The sequence below is a fragment of the Saccopteryx leptura genome, chromosome 2 (genome assembly GCF_036850995.1).
Source record: "Saccopteryx leptura isolate mSacLep1 chromosome 2, mSacLep1_pri_phased_curated, whole genome shotgun sequence".
NCBI lineage: Eukaryota > Metazoa > Chordata > Mammalia > Chiroptera > Emballonuridae > Saccopteryx > Saccopteryx leptura.
The window spans coordinates 313,530,689-313,546,051 of record NC_089504.1 but is presented as its reverse complement, the minus strand read 5'-3'; the positions used below and the strand labels follow the sequence as shown (position 1 = coordinate 313,546,051).

The 15,363-nt window shown below is 51.0% G+C and overlaps 1 protein-coding gene across 4 annotated transcripts in view; it reads left to right on the top strand.

The window, feature by feature from the left end:
* KIAA1549 (KIAA1549 ortholog) overlaps positions 1 to 15,363 on the top strand; it is a 134,883-nt gene that overhangs the window by 101,219 nt on the left and 18,301 nt on the right. For 3 of the 4 annotated variants that reach the window (XR_010748833.1, XM_066362826.1, XM_066362825.1), the window contains exons 14-17: positions 1,731 to 1,954; positions 4,951 to 5,104; positions 9,846 to 10,163; positions 13,809 to 13,855. Coding sequence is in view for 3 of the 4 variants with exons in the window: in XM_066362826.1 (XP_066218923.1) it covers positions 1,731 to 1,954; positions 4,951 to 5,104; positions 9,846 to 10,163; positions 13,809 to 13,855 (743 nt within the window). In the remaining variant the exon portion in view is untranslated. Of the gene's footprint in view, positions 1 to 1,730; positions 1,955 to 4,950; positions 5,105 to 9,845; positions 10,164 to 13,808; positions 13,856 to 13,969; positions 14,107 to 15,363 lie in introns of those variants that run through there. The other variant, XM_066362828.1, reaches the window with a different exon arrangement.

Genomic DNA, 15,363 nt, shown 5'->3' with positions numbered 1-15,363 from the left:
TCCTGCCAGGTTGAAGTAAGAAGAAATTGGTTACAGTTGAGCCCCCATCCCCACTTTAAAGGGGATCTATAAAGTGGATCATCTTGTAGAAGCTTATCAAGGGTTCTTAAAGGTTCTCCTCGCCACGCCTCATTTGACTCTTTGCCGAGGACGTGACCACAGAATGTGTGCCTTGGGGTCAGGATGGTGAGCACTGTCCCTTCTCATCAGTGCTCAGGAGACCAGGCCCTGCATGGCCCAGACCTGTCTCCGTCAGTCTCGTGTTGCATAGGCCTCTGTACCTCCTTTTTTTTTTTTTTTTTTTTTGTGGGAGAGACAGTCAGAGAGAGGGACAGACAGGGACAGACAGACAGGAAGGGAGAGAGATGAGAAGCGTCAATTCTTTGTTGTGGCTCCTTAGTTGTTCATTGATTGCTTTCTCATATGTGCCTTGACCGTGGGCCTTCAGTAGACCGAATGACCCCTTGCTCGAGCCAGCGACTTTGGGTCCAAGCTGGTGAGCTTTGTTCAAACCAGATGAGCCTGCGCTCAAGCTGGTGACCTCGGGGTCTTGAACCTAGGTCTTCCACATCCCAGTCCGACACTCTATCCACTGCGCCACCACCTGGTCAGGCTGTACCTCCTTTTTAAAAATGGAGTATTTGATGCATAGGTATGACTGTAGGTCCTATATATTAATCATAAAGCGTGATAATGAAGTCAAAACCCAACTCAAGAACTAGAGCCTCGTCAATACTGTCACACTGACCTGTATTCTTTATACAGCTACATTGAGATGTTTTCTTAGCTGGAGCTTCTGGTGCGAATTCCTGTCTTGGTTCTCCTCTGAGGACCTCACATATTTCAAAGAACAGTTAGGTCCTGATAGAGCAATTGGAAGCTTTCTGAATACTCGTGCTGGTGAATTTCCAAGAACCTCATGCAACTGCTGTCCGTCTCAGACAGTCTTGAGGAAACGTGTGGCTTTCAATCCACCACAACACAGCCAGGCAGGTTTCGTTTGATCTTGGCCTGCGTCCTGCCTGGTCCTCAGGGTCCCAGTGAGCCCGTCCTGGTTGGCACCGTACCACAGCGCAGCAGACCCGTCCCTGCATCGGGTCGCCTCATGGCCCCCAGGCATTCACAGACATCCCTGTTTCTGGCCCTCTGCATGGCAGTGCCGGCAGCTCACTCCCTTCCCGTCTCTAGACCCTGCGTGCTCTTCAAGACCTAGCTCGGGCCCCACAGAGCCAGTGGTGACATGGTCTGATGGCATCTTCCCGTACGTGTGAATCCCCTCTTTGGGGAATGGGGTGGAATGGGGCTCATGTCAGAGCGCCTGTTTTGGTGACGCTAGATAATTATCAGGAATTGGGGATTCTGAACATCTTGACTCTGTCTTCATTTAAAAGCCTCTGAAGTAGTGAGTATTGGGTTTGGGAAATATGTCTTCTTTCTCCAGGGCATATGATACCTAGTCCTCAGTGCCCCTTAGCATTGTCAAGGTTGTCACCGCCGACTGCCCAGCTGTAAGGTCTGATACCATGGCTTCCCTGTCACACGTACTGGGTAGGCGATGGCAGGTCCCCTTTGCCCCATGTCACCCCCTTTGGGGCCTCGTGGTACCTAGTTCAGTGGACTAGGGGCGAGGTAGGAGGCAGTCAGGCCTCCCCGAAAGCTGCGGGAACCTGGGTCCCAGGCCCCTTGGAGCCCATTCCTTTTGTCCGGTTCCTCCCATCTCCCCCCTTCAGATACAGACGGCGCTGCGGCACAAGTCGGAGATCGAGCACCATCGGAACAAGATCCGGCTCCGGGCCAAGCGCCGCGGCCACTACGAGTTCCCTGTGGTGGACGACCTGTCGTCGGGCGACACGCGGGAGCGGCGCCGGGTGTACCGCCGGGCGCAGATGCAGATCGACAAGATCCTGGACCCCACGGCCAGTGTGCCGTCGGTGTTCATCGAGCCCAGGAAGAGGTGCGGCCCCGGGGCAGGGCTGCTGCCCCTGCGGTCGTCAGGGCTGGGGTTGGACAGCCACCCACTTGTACGAGAACGTCTCTGAGAAGGAGTGAGAGGTTTATACACAGAAAAGCCGTGGGGTGGCTTTGATCCTGCGGGGTGGCCCCTTGTGTGCAGAAGGGCTGCTCTTCCGATCTCCGTGGCCTCAGGATGGTTTCCCTGGGTTAACGTCACCTGGCAGTCAGCATTCGGAAGTGGTGGTCACCCTTCCCTCCCCAGACCCGCCTTTCCCCAGCCTCCTGGGGTCTCCCATCTCCTCTCCGTCTGCTCATGGCAGTATCTTCACCTGCTGTGCTGGCCACTGGCTCCGAGTCGGGGGATATCTCATTTCTTGTCCGATAGAGCCACCCTCAGAGTTGGTGTCTTACCTTCCCCTTTGCTTCTCAGAACGCCCCCAACACACACACACACACGCGTGCGCACACACACACACACACACACACACACACATGCATTTTCTTACACACTGCTCTCCGTTGCATCTTTCTCTGCTCTACAGCTGTGCTGGTTCCATGTGCTACCCGTGCGCTTGTAACAGGTGGAGCCCACCTGTCCACCACATAGCCACATTGACAGACCTGCCACTTTGTTCGCCAATGGCCTCCTTGCCCCAAAACCTTCATCTGCATTTCCATTTCTGGTCCTTGGAGTGGTGATGCCCATACCTCGGACCCTCCCCCCACACCCCCACACCCCCCACATCCCTCCCCCACACCCCTCCCCAGCATCCCTCCCCCCACATCCCTTCTCCCCCACCCCTCCCCTCACATCCCTCCCCCACACCCCTCCCCAGCATCCCTCCCCCCACACCCCTTCTCCCCCACCCCTCCCCTCACATCCCTCCCACACACCCCTCCCCAGCATCCCTCCCCCCACACCCCTTCTCCCCCACCCCTCCCCTCACATCCCTCCCACACACCCCTCCCCAGCATCCCTCCCCCCACACCCCTTCTCCCCCACCCCTCCCCTCACATCCCTCCCACACACCCTTCCCCAGCATCCCTCCCCCCACATCCCTTCTCCCCCACCCCTCCCCTCACATCCCTCCCACACACCCCTCCCCAGCATCCCTCCCCCCACATCCCTCCCACACACTCCTCCCCAGCATCCCTCCCCCCACACCCCTTCTCCCCCACCCCTCCCCCCACATCCCTCCCCCACACCCCTCCCCAGCATCCCTCCCCCCACACCCCTTCTCCCCCACCCCTCCCCTCACATCCCTCCCACACACCCCTCCCCAGCATCCCTCCCCCCACATCCCTCCCACACACCCCTCCCCAGCATCCCTCCCCCCACACCCCTTCTCCCCCACCCCTCCCCCCACATCCCTCCCACACACCCCTCCCCAGCATCCCTCCCCCCACACCCCTTCTCCCCCACCCCTCCCCTCACATCCCTCCCACACACCCCTCCCCAGCATCCCTCCCCCCACACCCCTTCTCCCCCACCCCTCCCCTCACATCCCTCCCACACACCCCTCCCCAGCATCCCTCCCCCCACATCCCTTCTCCCCCACCCCTCCCCTCACATCCCTCCCCCACACCCCTCCCCAGCATCCCTCCCCCCACACCCCTTCTCCCCCACCCCTCCCCTCACATCCCTCCCACACACCCCTCCCCAGCATCCCTCCCCCCACATCCCTTCTCCCCCACCCCTCCCCTCACATCCCTCCCACACACCCCTCCCCAGCATCCCTCCCCTCACACCCCTTCTCCCCCACCCCTCCCCTCACATCCCTCCCCCACACCCCTCCCCAGCATCCCTCCCCCCACACCCCTTCTCCCCCACCCCTCCCCCCACATCCCTCCCCCACACCCCTCCCCAGCATCCCTCCCCCCACACCCCTTCTCCCCCACCCTTCCCCTCACATCCCTCCCCCACACCCCTCCCCCCACACCCCTTCTCCCCCACCCCTCCCCCCACATCCCTCCCCCACACCCCTCCCCAGCATCCCTCCCCTCACATCCCTCCCACACACCCCTCCCCAGCATCCCTCCCCCCACATCCCTTCTCCCCCACCCCTCCCCCCACATCCCTTCTCCCCCACCCCTCCCCTCACATCCCTCCCACACACCCCTCCCCAGCATCCCTCCCCCCACATCCCTTCTCCCCCACCCCTCCCCTCACATCCCTCCCACACACCCCTCCCCAGCATCCCTCCCCCCACACCCCTTCTCCCCCACCCCTCCCCCCACATCCCTCCCCCACACCCCTCCCCAGCATCCCTCCCCTCACATCCCTCCCACACACCCCTCCCCAGCATCCCTCCCCCCACATCCCTTCTCCCCCACCCCTCCCCTCACATCCCTCCCCCACACCCCTCCCCAGCATCCCTCCCCCCACATCCCTTCTCCCCCACCCCTCCCCTCACATCCCTCCCACACACCCCTCCCCAGCATCCCTCCCCCCACATCCCTTCTCCCCCACCCCTCCCCTCACATCCCTCCCCCACACCCCTCCCCAGCATCCCTCCCCCCACATCCCTTCTCCCCCACCCCCCACCCCTCCCCTCACATCCCTCCCCCACACCCCTCCCCAGCATCCCTCCCCCCACATCCCTTCTCCCCCACCCCTCCCCTCACATCCCTCCCAGTCTACAGACCCTCCTGTACTTTGAGACCCAGCTCAGGCCCCAGTTGGCCAGTGATGAATCAGTAGCTCACCTTGACCATGCCCTCTTCCAAATGTCTGTATAAGGAGGTAAGAGAACGAGTATATCGTGCTCCGGAATGTTCTCTGTGGTTCCTCGTGTGGTCCGATGGTCGGCCCAGGTAGACAGTGAGCTTCCTCAGAGCACAGGCCGTGTCTTACACGTTGATTTTGTCCTGTGGGGTGTTGACTGCAGTGGCCAGCACGTATTTGATGCTCACAAAACACTGAGTGTTCAGTTGATAAGCCCGTGGCAGGAAGGTTTATTTCCTAGGAAGGTAATCTCTTTTTTTCCCCCTCGGCAGCTCGCGGATAAAACGTTCTCCTAAGCCACGCCGGAAACACCAGGTCAACGGCTGCCCCGGAGATGCCGAGAAGGACAGACTCATCACCACAGACAGTGACGGCACTTACAAGAGGCCCCCCGGCGTCCACAACTCTGCCTACATCGGTTGCCCAGTGCGTAATGCTGACCCTTCCTTCTGGAATCCGTGTTGGGTCCTCTTTGGGAGAGGAGAAGGGATGGCAGTGACTGCTGCCGTGTGCGGGGCAGGTGCCCAGCGGCTGGGGGGGTTCCATGAAATCCGCTGGTGATCGATTAGGGAGGTGAGAGAAGGCAAAGCGGGGGACTCTCTGGGATCGGATGAAAAGTAAAAGGAACAGGCACATCTTTCTTTGACACAGTTGGATATAGGGTAGCTAACCATCAACAATGAACATGGTCACAACAACCATAAGGGAATCTGTGGTCTCTGTTCTGGTGCCATGGTTGTGCTTTGATATTCCTGTTATCAGCTATGTTATCTTAGATGCAAACAAGACACCAGGCAAGTTCAGTTTAAGGACAGCTGATCTTGGTTAGGGAAAAATGCCATCCTAGAACATGGCTATCTGTCATGAACTGCTTTTGGTTGGAGAGTTTTCATTTTAGACCATTCTATGTGGATCCTTGAGGTCTCTGAGTTTGTAAAGACGCCGTGTGGGCCTCCCTGAGCCCGTCTGGTCTAGGACGTGGCCCCTTTCTCCTCCACAGGAGCATGTGTATTTCTAGTGTCCTCAAGATTGACCGTGCCCCTCGTCCCTGCTCCTGAGGACTGGAGTGATTCCAGGGAGTTGACAGGTCAACAAACGAGACTGTTTTGCTCTGGTCATTTCTGCATGCCGTGAATGAAGTCCTAAGGTCGTGAAATCAGAAATCTTGGTGTGCATGCTGCGTGTCACCACTCAGCCAGATAAGGAGAGGCAGGGACTAATCTTCATGGGCACTTTATTCAGATGGCCAGCGATCTGAGGAGACGGGAGTTATATACCCTAAAAAACTGTCTACCCCTTCTCATCCCGGCCACCTATTTTCTAAGGGGAGAAAAGGGTGGGCAAGGGGCAAGGGGTTTTGGAATTCAAGGGAAAATTGATAAGATAAAAGTTGTGTTCTAGAGATTTGCTAGTAATTCTTTACCTGTGGCATAGTCAGCAGGCCTTCTGTCCCTGGAGTACAAAGACTTTGCTTGCAACCCTCCGGGGGCATAGTGGTGGATCACTTGCAGACCCCTGGGGCACAATGGTGGATTGCTCACAGATCTCATTAATTTGGGTATTCCCCTTCCTGGAACAAAACTTTTACTTGCATTAACCACTAAGCCTTTTGAGTATAACAAAAGCCATTATTACTCATGCCAAAATTTGAACTCTTGAGTTCCCTTATCAGTGGGAGAACCATCCTTGGCAGTGGTTACAATAGATGGTGTGCGTGTGCTCCTCTTGCTAGATGGTTTGTTGTCTGGGCTTCTGTGGTGATTGGTTTCATCCTGGGGAGAGCTGTCCCCTTGGCTCCTCAGGAGAGTCATGCAGTGACACTAACAAATAGTGGAAGGGAACATATCCCTCCTCCCCGGTGTGGTCATTGTCATTTTATATATATGTGTGTGTGTGTGTGTGTGTGTGTGTGTATGTATGTATATGTATATATGTATATATGTGTATGTGTATATGTATATATGTGTGTGTATATATATATATATATATATAGCCTGAGTGCCATTACCTAGTGCCACGAGAGTTTTGTAGAGGGACTAACCTGTCCTACCTTGGTCTCTCCATCTTGCCTTCATTCATGACCCTGGTTAGGCCTCTTTCCTGGTGGCCTGGACTATTCCTTTTCTCCTTGCCCTTTTTTTTTTTTAATTAATTAATTTATTTATGTATTTTTTACAGAGACAGAGAGTGAGTCAGAGAGAGGGATAGACAGGGACAAACAGATAGGAACGGAGAGAGATGAGAAGCATCCATCATTAGTTTTTCATTGCACGTTGCAACACCATTGATTGCTTTCCCATATGTGCCTTGACCGCAGGCCTTCAGCAGACCGAGTAATCCCTTGTTGGACCTAACGACCTTGGGTTCAAGGTGGTAGGCTTTTGCTCAAACCAGATGAGCCCGCGCTCAAGCTGGCGACCTCGGGGGTCTCGAACCTGGGTCCTCCGCATCTCAGTCTGATGCGCTATCCGCTGTGCCACTGCCTGGTCAGGCTTTTTTTTTTTTTTTAAGCAGAAAGTGGTTCCTCCTTCAGCTGGGGGAAGGCAGCCCTTCCCTGGAGAACACCACCTCTGTCAGCCGCTTCCTCTCCAATGGCACCATTTTTTCAAAGATTTGTGAAAATGAACATTATCCTCAGATGAACAAATGATTGTACTGGGGCAATAGGCATAAACCGAGGTTGTCCTGGGCCAACCAGGGTGTGTAGTCACTCTCTTATAATACCCACAAAGCATTGCAAAACAGGCACCAGAATACATCATCTCTGGTGACTAAAGGTAAGTAGGTTCATATCTAGACTTCTGAAGAATGACAGATGAACATGTGTCCATACAAAGGAAAGAAACTGACTGTAATAGACTTACTAGACTGTGGTTTTGGAGAACAGAATTAAAATTCCAACTTGGGGCTCCTGAGTACATATTCACTTTTGTAGGCAGATTGTTTTTCATTTTTTATTAAGTACCATCTATATGTGAAGCGCTGTGCTAGATGTAGAGACGCAGACAATGAAGACGAAATAACCTGGCCTGCAAGTTCTGATGGCCTAGCCTGGGAAAGGAGGAGGCAGGGAGAAGAAGGAAGAATGAGAGGCTCTCACACTGTGGCTGAGTGGCTCTGGGCGTCCTCGGCAGAATTCATGGGGCCAGCGGGACTCCAAGGGACCCTTCCTTCCCACCTTCAGCACATCTTTCTCTTGCTGTAAAAATTAGAGCTCCTCCAAAATTATGACCGCTAAGGGGTGACATTGGCCATGGCCGTTGCTCCGGACAGGTGTATAAGACCTCCCCCTCAAGTGGAACCTGTTTGGGCGTGGGGCTGTGTGTATGGCCACACCACTACTTCCTTATGATACGTGAGCTTGCCAGGTGCCGGAACCACTACCAGGAACTTCGCTCCCGTCTTGGGAGAGACCCTTTGACTTACCAGTGGTCTGTGGTCCCCGACATGCTTTTGCATTTCTCCATTAGGAACTGTTAGGCTGGTGGCACACTCCTAACCATAGGTTTCCCTACCTGTTTCTCAAGAAAAACCAATAATGGGGGAAGGGCTGGTCAATGGACCTTTTTGCCCACCTCAAAAGAATCCCCCGCTGACCAGTGACCCTCGGCAGGAGCTCTGCGAGGATGCTGCAGTATTGGAGAGACAGTCCGACAGGGCCTGGGGAGGAGGAGAGCACCTGCCCCATCCGGGAGGGCGTCCGCAGCCTCACGCCCTGCCCAGAGAATCCAGACATTCGCGTTTTAATACGAAACTTTCAGATTTTAAAATAGTGGCTCAGTAGGTTTTGAAAACCGTTCTGTGGGCCAAGCAAAACGGGCCTGCGGGCCGCCGGTGGGTCTGCCAGTTTGCAGAATGATGTTCCCTCTGTTTGGAATTAAGCAGCGTCTGCCCAGGAATAACCCCCGATCGTCTGGTGGACCAACCTGGAATATTAGGAAGCATTTTCCAGACAGTTGGCTAAGAGTAAGGATGTGCCTGCGGTAACAAGTATTTCCTTGTGAGAGACTTGCTGACCCAGACAGATACGGGCAGGTCTTCCATGGTGCGGGGGAGGTCCAGCCATCTGAGCTAGACCATGGGCCAGCAGGACAAGCAAGGCATTCTGGATTAAAGACATCCACCCTTCCTCACAGGGCACGGGGTCACCTGCCTGTCCTGCAGAACCTCTTTCTTCAGTGTCAGCTGGAGTGACTGTGATTTGCATTTGGGCTTTCGGAGCTACTGAAACCTGAAAGGCCTCTTTCGCCATTGGGTTCTTGTTTTGTCCCCTACAAGTTACCCAAGTGCCTATGATGACAACGTTTTGCTCTAAAAGGCATTATTAGAAAATAAGATTAATAAGGAAAAACAAAAAAACCCACCCTGGCTGGATAGCTTGGTTGGTTAGTGCATCATTCCAAAGCACAGAGGTTGCCAGTTCAATCCCTGGTCAGGGCACATACAGGAACAGATCAATGTTTCTGTCTCTCCATCTCCCTTCCTCTCTTACTAACATCAATTAATAGAAATAATAATAAAAAAATTGTTACTTGTAGCCCTGCCTCTTAGACAGGGGGTATGGAAGATGATTACAACTTTCTTGATGACTCATGTTATCCAGGGAGACCTTCATTTTAAAGACAGTTTCCGAATAAATACTTACTATTTGCTGTTGTAACCAGTTGTCATAATAGGTATGAAAATTATTTATACACACAGTTGTAATATGGTGGTGACTTTGAACTCTTTTTGGAGGGGGTGTAGGGCTATTTTTTCCTATTGTTACTAGTCAGTAGAGTGCTCTCATTTTTGATTTCTCTTATCTATAGAAAGTTGACCAGGTACTTTAGTGAGTAGAGTCTGAGACATCAGTTTTGGTTAGTCGGGGGCTTTTGATAAAAATGTAGACTCCCAGGTACTGAAATGGCTTTCAGATAGTTGCATGAGTTTTGCCGGACGAATGAGCATTGAATGTTTTCATTCTTTTCCCCTTTATTCCTGATTCAAACTTTTTGCCCCCATGAGCGCTAACAGACTTTGCTCAGCTGTCCGCTTAAGCATCCTTATGGGGAAACCATTTTCTTGACATCAGTGAAAATTGTTCTGTTCCCTTTCGGCTCTCAATAGAGTTGTGTTTTCGGGCAGTGTCTGATGCTTCCTTTCTCTGCTGTTTCCTCCACTGTAGTCCGACCCTGACCTCCCGGCAGATGCGCAGATGCCGTCATCTGCGGAGCTGGGCCGGTTCCCGGGCCTGCCCTTCCCGGGCCCGCAGTACGCCCTGCCCCAGCCGTCCATCGAGGAGGCGCGCCAGACCATGCACTCCCTCCTGGACGACGCCTTTGCCCTTGTGGCCCCCAGCAGCCAGACTGCCAACGCGGTGGCCGCCGGCCCCGGGGTCCCAGCCGGCCTGCCCATGAATAGCACCCCTTCCCGGGAAGAGAGACGAGCCACCCAGTGGGGGTCCTTCTACAGCCCAGCCCAGACGGCCAACACCCCCTGCAGCGTAAGTATGGACCTTCTACAGTTCTGTAGCCTGGAGCTTTGTAGATTCTTCCTCTCGAATTCCTTCCACCACATCACGTGCTGGTTGGAGCCACTGTCCCCTCTCACCAAGACTATTGCAACTTCCTAACTGTCTCCCTGCCTCTGGTCTGCAGTGTAGGGTGTCGGGATGATGGCTGACAAGTAAAACACCACATGGATCCTCTGTGACAGGAGGTCTTGGGATAACGAGGAAGACCTACCAGGAGCCTCTTGTCTGGAGTTCTTTCTTTTTTCTTTTTCTCTTTATTTTTTTATTGATTTTTTTTCAATTATAGTTAACATTCAGTATGATTTTGTATTAGTTTCAGGTGTACAGCATAGTGGTCAGACAATCATATACCTTCCAAAGTGTCCCTCCTGATATTCCCAGTACCCACCTGGCACCATACATAGTTATCGCAACGGTATTGACTGTATTTTCCATACTGTACTCTACATCCCCGTGACTGGTCTGTAACTGTCCACCTGTACTTCTTGATCCCTTTACCTTTCTCACCCAGTCCCCCAACCCCCCTCCCTTCCGGCAACCATCAGCCTGTCCTCTGCAGCTATGAATCTGTTTCTCTTTTGTTTGTTCATTTACATTGTTCTTTGGATTCCACACGTAAGTGAAATCATATGGCATTTATTTTTCTCTGTCTGACTTATTTCACTGAGCATAATACCCTGTAGGTCCATCCATGCTGTCGGACATGGTAGGCTTTCACTCTTTTTTGTATGGCCAGGTAATGTTACATCGGGTAAAGGTACCACAGCTTTCTTATCCACTCATCCGGGCACTTGGGCTGCTTCCACATCTTGTCCATTGTAAATAATGCCACAATGGACATAGGTAGAGGGACATATATTCTTTTGGACCAGTGTTTTGAGTTCTTACTTTCTGACCTGAATTTGTTTTTTGTTGACTGCTACATATCACCTACTCTTACCTTCAGATTCAGTTCTTTCATTCAATTCAGGAAAACTTTTATTTCTGGAATAATTTTCTTACTCCATTCCATTTATTTGAGTCGAGGATAGCAGTTATCTTTGCTGGCTCATCTTGGTCTGTTTTCTCTACCGCTTTATCTCATTGCTTTAGCTACGCTGTCCTGTCCTGTCCGCCTCTCTGTCTTCATTATAGTTCTCATGGGCCTTTTCTCTGTGACGTTGATTTGATTGTAATTCCTGTCTAATCTTTTCCTTGCTCGTTGATTTCTTAGGTGTTACGGTGGCATTGTTTTGATCCAGAAATTATTTCCAGTCTGTGGTCTCCCACTTTGGGTCATTTGGTTGTTTTATCATCTCACTGTTGAACTTAAAAAAAAAAAATGCCATTTTTCTATATAGTTCAAAGTCCTTGTGGAGAAGCTGCCTGTTACTTGAGTTTTCTTCCAGTCTGGGTTCTGATACGTGTGTTCGTTTTAACTTCACTTTGATTTGCTAGAATGTGGGTAAATGCACCTCTGTATGCTTCTTACTCTATTTGGGATCTGTTTCACCCTTGAGGACCGCGTTCAGTCCGTGTTTCTGTAGCCTGATATCATGGAGGTTGGGGAAAGGCGGGGTCTGGTGGGGTTGTGTCCCGTCCTCAGTGGGACTTGTGCCCCGCTGTTTCATTAGTGGTGTTACTATATGTTTCACTGTCCTACCTGGCCTCCACCCACCCCGCTGGAGTGTCCTCTGTTCCTGTGAGTTTGTATTCCTTCATCTTCAGGCTCGTGACTTGAACGATGGGGCAGTCCTTCCTGCTTCTGCTCATTTCTCATTGTACAGGCCGTCCCCGGGCTACAAACCAGACAGGTTCTGTAGGTTTGAAAACGTTTAAGCATGTTTAGGCATTTATATGCACAGAAAGGTAAACCTCAATACTGTGTCAAGACAAACATCTGTCTAAGTTGCATTTAATAGACGCTGACTCCTGAGCACGGACATTTTCAGGACAATAGAGATGGAATCCCGGGGAGAGTTTGGTTTTGGGAACCATGGTCAGTGCAGGGCAGTAGTTAAAAGCATGGTCTTTGGAGTCAGAAAGACAAATTTGGGGGAAATGACTGAACTCCTTTGTGAGTTGGTTTCATCTGCAAAACAGAGGTAGTGAGCACTTTTGTAGAGTTACCGTGGGCCTGAGTTAGTGCTCATAGGGTGCTTACTACAAAATACTAATTCAATAAATGGAAGCTTTAAAAAAAAAGGTCTAGTATTAGAGCAGGTCTGGAAACAAGGCCGACTTAGTAACTGAACTTGGAGCACCAGACCCTGGACTGCCAGTTGGTTCAAGCTGACTGGACTGGGATAGACTCATCCGGAGTTACTGTTCTGCTAAATTATCGAATTCCAAAATAATGATTCACAGTCGTTGAAAAGAAATGTTGAAAATAGTAATCTCCTGTCTGTTAGGATTAGGATATGTTCATTTTTTGAAGAATACATCATAGATATGTATTTCTTTAAATGTGATGCCCTATTGTTTCAGTCAAAGAGCACTTGTTTAGCTCACATGAGCTCAAGGGAAAAAAGTTGATTGAAGGATACAGGGGCATCTTACAACATTTAAGAGCAAGGAGTATGGAAACCAGAAACTGAAAGTGCTCCCTTCATCTTTAAGAGACTAATTTCTAGTTCTTTATACTCTTTCTGTTTTTACAACACAGTACTGCATTTGCATAGTTTAATTTCTTGAGAGGATTTTGCATTGTTACTGGGCACCTACTAGGTTAGGCGACTGTCGTGGCTGAGGTTGGTAGAGTCACTTGTAATAAATGCGGCCACTCAGGCCTATTTTTTTTTAACAGAAGACACAGGTTTATAGAGAACCAGCCAGCAGAGCAGAGTAATCCTATCATTTTTATTTTTACTAAAGAAGTAAAGGTCAACATCTGCTTCTCCACCCCTCGACCCTTCTCTCCTTCACCCTCTCTCTTTCTCCCTCCCTCCCTCCCTCCCTCCCTCCCCCCTCCTTCCCTCCCTCCCTCCTTCCCTCTCTCCCTCACTCCTTCTCTCCTTTCATTTTCCTTCCTTCCTTCCTTCCTTCCTTCCTTCCTTCCTTCCTTCCTTCCTTCCTTCCTCCCTCCCTCCCTCCCTCCCTCCCTCCTCCCTCCTCCCTCCCTCCTTCTCCCTCTCTCTCTCTCTCTCTCTTTCTCTCTCTCTTTCTCTCTCTCTCGCCTCTTCCTGCAGCCATGGCTTGATTGGTTCTAGCATATTGCCCTGGGCATTGAGGATGGCTCCAAGGAGCCTCCGCCTCAGGCACTAAATATAGCTTGGTTTGCAAGCATTGGCCCCAGATAGGCAGAGCATCAGCCTCAGGTAGGGGTCACCAGGTGGATCCCAGTTGGGGTGCATGCAGGAGTCTGTCTCTCTATTTCTCTTCACTTGGAAAAAGAAGAAAAAAAATAAATAAAGGTCTAAAAAGTAGTGGTATGTTTTTCAAAGCCTGGTAGCCCAGTTCCCCACCCTAAAACGTCTGGTATTACTTGGTGGCAGAATGCCCTGATAGCATGCTAACCTTTTATGAGAAAATAGTTCTCTTGAAAGTTGATCCTGCAAACCTAAACCTAAGTTTGCTGTTGTCACCTTCTAATAAGTATTGACTATTAATCTTCATCTTCTTTTGAATTTCTTCCAGAGATATGAAGACTATGGAATGACTCCCCCCTCAGGACCATTGCCAAGGTGAAGTTTTTCAGGAGGAAATGTGTTAGGACTTTCTTACCTAGGCTGTTTACCTTTTGTTTGTTTGTTTGTTTGTTTTTGTTTTTTTGTGGGTTTTTTGTATTTTTCCTGAAGCTGGAAACGGGGAGGCAGTCAGACAGTCTCCTGCATGTGCCCGGCCGGGATCCACCCGGCACGCCCAGGGGGCGATGCTCTGCCCATCCGGGGCATCGCTCTGTTGCGACCAGAGCCATTCTAGCGCCTGGGGCAGAGGCGAAGGAGCCATCCCCAGCGCCTGGGCCATCTTTTGCTCCAATGGAGCCTTGGCTGCGGGAGGGGAAGAGAGAGACAGAGAGGAAGGAGAGGGGGAGGGGTGGAGAAGCAGATGGGCGCCTCTCCTGTGTGCCCTGGCCGGGAATCGAACCCGGGACTTCCGCACGCCAGGCCGACACTCTACCGCTGAGCCAACCAGCCAGGGCCTGTTTATCTTTTTTTAAAAAATTTATTTAAGCCTGACCTGTGGTGGCGCAGTGGATAGGATGTTGACCTGGAAATGCTGAGGTCGCCGGTTCGAAACCCTGGGCTTGCCTGGTCAGGGCACATATGGGAGTTGATGCTTCCAGCTCCTCCCCCTTCTCTCTCTCTGTCTCTCTCTTGTCTCTCTCTCTCTCCTCTCTAAAAATGAATAAATAAATAAATTTAAAAAAATTACTTAATTTTGTAAACTCATTTTTTAGCTGATCTGAGCAGATGCCAAACTCTTTGACTTGTAATTTCTTGACCTTACCAGAAAAGTTAGAATTTAAGTTCTGCCTCCAGTAACAACAGACTAGATAATTTGTTGAGGGCAACTGGAAAAGTCAGACAAGATTTTAAAATTAAAATAGAAAACCCAGTGAAGTGCGCCTGCTGATTCCAGAGGAGGCGGCTGAGAAGCTGAGCAAGGCCTTCGACAGACTCATGGGCCTGGGAAGACAAAGAGGGGAGCTCCTGGTAACACCCAGAGGTTGGGGTTCAGAGCTTTAGGGGCTATACCTTGGAGTAAAGGTTAATGGTAAGTACATGGGTCCCTACAAGGACTAGAATTTAGCTTTGAATGCTCTCACTCCCCGATTGTATTGTGCTGACAAGACACTGTTCGTCCCTTCAGCAGCCTGGCGGAAACAAATGTATTTCTCCTTTACAGGAAGATAATACCATACGAGGCCTTCCATTATTATAGTTCTATGTGAAGTTGAACACAGACACATACAACCAGGCGAATGAGAAGAAAAATATCTAAAAATAAAAATAAAGAGAAACAGACAATAGAAAAGGGATTATAGGGGATCTAGATACTGGAGGTATTGAACACAGATTTTAAAATAATTATGCTTACTACAGAGTTAAGGCTCGCTGCCTGGGAAGATGGAGAAGTACAAATTTATGTTTGAGTGTAATAAGACAGAGATTCTAGTGTAATTTTTAGGGTAACTTCCTAAACAGTGCTAAAAGTAAATATCAAGATAGTAGGGGAGAAATCAAATACT